General features: G+C 36.3%; 1 protein-coding gene across 1 annotated transcript; it reads left to right on the top strand.

The window, feature by feature from the left end:
- Nucleotides 1–228: 228 nt before the first annotated feature.
- LOC145166550 (phospholipase A1-II 1-like) lies at nt 229–3,269 on the top strand. The gene is made up of 2 exons (XM_079085560.1): nt 229–1,243; nt 2,608–3,269. Exons 1-2 carry the CDS (start codon nt 476–478, stop codon nt 3,217–3,219), a joined length of 1,380 nt encoding a protein of 459 aa, XP_078941686.1. The 5' UTR covers nt 229–475; the 3' UTR covers nt 3,220–3,269.
- The last annotated feature ends 673 nt before the right edge of the window (nt 3,270–3,942 follow it).

Here is a 3,942-nt window from a genome sequence, read left to right as displayed (position 1 = left end):
GCGTGAGGATAGGTTATTTGAAAAATAAAGAAATTTTATCATGAAAATTTGTCCTTGCTAGATTTTTATTTCCATAAACGAAGGATATAAATTATACGCTGAAGCATCCGCTTACTGCATGCTTACGGAATCGTCCCACTATCCAGCAATCTCACTATATATATGAATAACTACAAAATATAATTAATCACCCACACTCCAATCTAATAAGAAGATTTGGCAAAACTGATTCCTTAGAAGGTACGTAGAACTTAAATTAATTAGCCACTTCTTTACATTCCAATAATACTAATGCGTTTTCCTAGTGTACTGATTTTATCTCTTCGGTGAACTTTGATACTATAGGTATATTCTACACATCGGTAATAAAGTAAAATTTTCGGCATTATATTGAAAATATTCAGATAAATTTGAACCTTTTTTTTGCGTGAAAGGTATTTATGTGCCATTTTTTTGCAAGTGTTGTTGCTTTATAATGAGCAAATGGCGTTTTCCATACGATTTATATGACTTAGACTTCACTGAAGGACTTTCATCTATAAGTAATGTTTGCTTTAGTACTCCATTCCATTGTAGCCCTAAAAAAAATCAAATGAAGAGTTTCTTTCACACTAAGAAAAAACACGGGAAAAATACTCATGTCCTCGAAGACATGGATAACATCTCCAAAAACTGGAAAACTCTTAGCGGAGAAACCAATTGGAAGGGTTTATTAGATCCTCCTGGACAAGATCTCCGTAATTATATCATCCACTATGGCGAAATGGCTCAAGCCACTTACGATGCTTTCAACTCTGTTAAACTATCAAAGTATGCTGGAAGTTGTCGCTATGCAAGAACCAATCTGTTGTCAAGGGTAGGAATTAGTCAAGGACGCCCATTGAACAAGTATCATATAACTAAATACTTATATGCCACGTCTTCTATACCTCTTCCTGATGCATTCATTTTCAAGTCATTGTCGAGGGAGGCATGGTGTAAGGAATCGAACTGGATGGGGTTTGTAGCAGTTGCTACAGATGAGGGGAAGGTGGTGTTAGGGAGGAGAGACATTCTGATTGCTTGGAGAGGAACTATTCAGACCATGGAGTGGGTTAATGATCTTGATTTCACGTTGGTTTCCGCTCCAATAATTTTTGGAGAAAACAATGCTGTTGATCCAAAAATACATCAAGGTTGGTACTCAGTCTATACTACTGATGATCCAAGGTCACCTTACAATAAAACTAATGCTAGAGATCAGGTGCGTATGTATAATCCTCACATAACATAATTTTTGAGTAAATTACACAAGTAGTTCCTATGGTTTAGGTAGTCTACGTTTTGGTTCCTTTTTTTTTTTTTTTTAACTCGCAACATTTCTATGGTTTCGCTTTTTGTCCCCGCCCCACGCCTTGTCAGTTGTTTAAAATCTAATTTTTAATATTTGTTTTGAATTGTAATAATATTATTTTAATATATGGCTCACCTCACATACTTCTCCCACACCCCAGTCGGAGAGCCTTATGAAACTCCCCACTAACTCTCACCGTCTCTCCCATTGTTGCATTGCCCGATGATCGACCAACCCACTTTCTGCCACCCACATCGCAGCCACCGGTGCCGGAAAAATGACTGAGCCACCTTCTACCGCCAGCATAATAACCACAACTTCAACCACCACCCCTCACCCACTCCGTTATTCCTTCCCCCATCGCCCTCTGCCACCGCCGTTCTACTCCGCCTCTCTCCACTCTGTCCGCAGTGATAACCCTCTCTTCTATTCTAGCTTTGAGGAACCCACAAAAACTAATATTTACGTTTTGATATGAAAGGCCCTTCTAAAATAAAAGTTTTTATGTGAAAGAAAATCAGTAAACAGATCCAAAATTGATTTTGCAACTGGTTCAATTTTGGTTTGGATCTATTTTGTTTTTAAATTAGGTTTGGATCCATTTTGTTTTGTATCTTTATATCTCGGTTTGGGTTTGGGTGTAGCTTAAGTTTCTTGAATCAATCTTCCTTTTCAATGGGGGTTCGATTTGGAATTATGAGGATGAAAATTTCTTCGGGATTATTATTTTTTAGTTTTTGAACACTTTTTTTGATTGTGTAACAAGATTTTTGTTTGAAATTCATATTTTTTTAAAAATTGAAATATCTTGAATACATCTTCATTCTTAATATGTGTTTCTCTAGTTTCATGCATTTTGAGATTCATATTGCATGTTTACTGCTAAAACACATGTTTTTATAAATATGTGTTCTTGGTAGTAGAGGATAATGGGTGACAAATGATTTCCGATGAGGAAATGGGATTCTCCGACAAGCTAAGTGGTGACCTCTGAAACGATGGGGGAATGGGGTGGGGTGGGGATGGTGGCGCTTGAGGGATAGTCTTTTTGGCGTGATCCGAGACCAAATCCGAGACAAGACCAAACCACATGGATCATCGAAGTTAAAAAAATACAGAGTTAGGGACCAAACATGCAAGTTAATCCAAACCATCCGGACTATCCGTGTAATTTACTCATAATTTTTAATGTGTATTTAATGTTTCAATGGGAAATTATTTTGAATATTGGATGATTAAAGATTTGTTTTTTAATATGGTATAAAAATCGTTAGGTACTTGCGGAGGTGAAGAGACTAGTGGAACAATACAAGAACGAGGATATTAGCTTGACCATAACCGGACATAGTTTGGGTTCAGCAATCGCAACACTAAATGCGATTGACATAGTTTTGAATGGATTCAACAAGCCGAAAGATATGCCAAACAAGGCATGCCCGGTGACCACCTTTGTGTTTGCTAGCCCTCGTGTGGGAGATTCGAATTTTAAGAAAGTTTTCAGTTCACAAAAAGATCTTCATGCTCTACGCATTTGCAATGCATCAGACGTGGTTCCAAACTACCCTTTGATAGGGTATTCAGATGTTGGGATTGAAATGGAAATTGATACAACCAAGTCTGAGTACTTGAAGAGTCCCGGGAATTTGTCAAGTTGGCATAGCTTGGAGGCTTATATGCATGGAGTTGCAGGGACACAAGGCAGTAAAGGAGGGTTTAAGCTAGAAGTTAGGCGTGATATTTCACTTGTAAACAAGCATTTGGATGCACTGAAGGAAGAATACGGCGTGCTTGTCTCTTGGTGGTGTGAGAAGAACAATTGTATGGTTCAACAGGAGGATGGTTCATGGGAGTTAATAGATCATGAAGAAAATGATTTTGGTCCATGAGATTAATTGATAGAAAAAATTTCATTACATAGAAAATTTTTACGATCAAATTCCTTCTTTCTTTTCTATTTTATTCATGCAATTAGTCGCCAGGTGTTTCTTTCTTCTTATTTGGGATTCATATTATTAATCCCTAATTCTTCTCCTATCAAGATTTCAACCATAATAAAAAGCATTAAGGCGTGACTGGTACCCATTACATGCTTTCTTCAAACAACTCAACCATCTTTTCGTGGATGTTCTATAATACACACACAAAAAATAAAAATAAAAAAAGTCAAAGTGTTGATATAATATTTGCTTTTTTATTACTAATTATCACATAATTATTTCCAAATATTTAAATCTTTTGTAATCCTAGCTTCTCTCTACTTAATTCTTTATTCTTAATTAAATCTTTTATTATTCCAAAAAAATAAAAAATACATAATACCAAAAGATAAACCTTCTCGCGGGGTGCCTGGGGCTCACCTGGTAGCACTGTGGGTATAGGAACACCGCCCCAAACTCTTACATCACCACATGGTGAAGGAGGCATTAGAGAAACCCTAAAATCTAAATTGGATCTATATGTAAAATTTGGATCAAATGAGAACCACTAAAGGTTAGAAACCCTAGGAACCACTTACTTTTAACTTATCAGTAAGGACATTTTTGTCTATTCTAATATTTTGATTTTTTATGTTTTCATAAATAGATAAAAATCAATAAGGACGTAATAGT

This window comes from Lactuca virosa, chromosome 1 (assembly GCF_052849685.1).
Source record: "Lactuca virosa cultivar CGN04683 chromosome 1, Lactuca_virosa_CGN04683_v6, whole genome shotgun sequence".
Taxonomy (NCBI): domain Eukaryota; kingdom Viridiplantae; phylum Streptophyta; class Magnoliopsida; order Asterales; family Asteraceae; genus Lactuca; species Lactuca virosa.
This window is presented reverse-complemented; position numbering and strand designations above follow the sequence as displayed.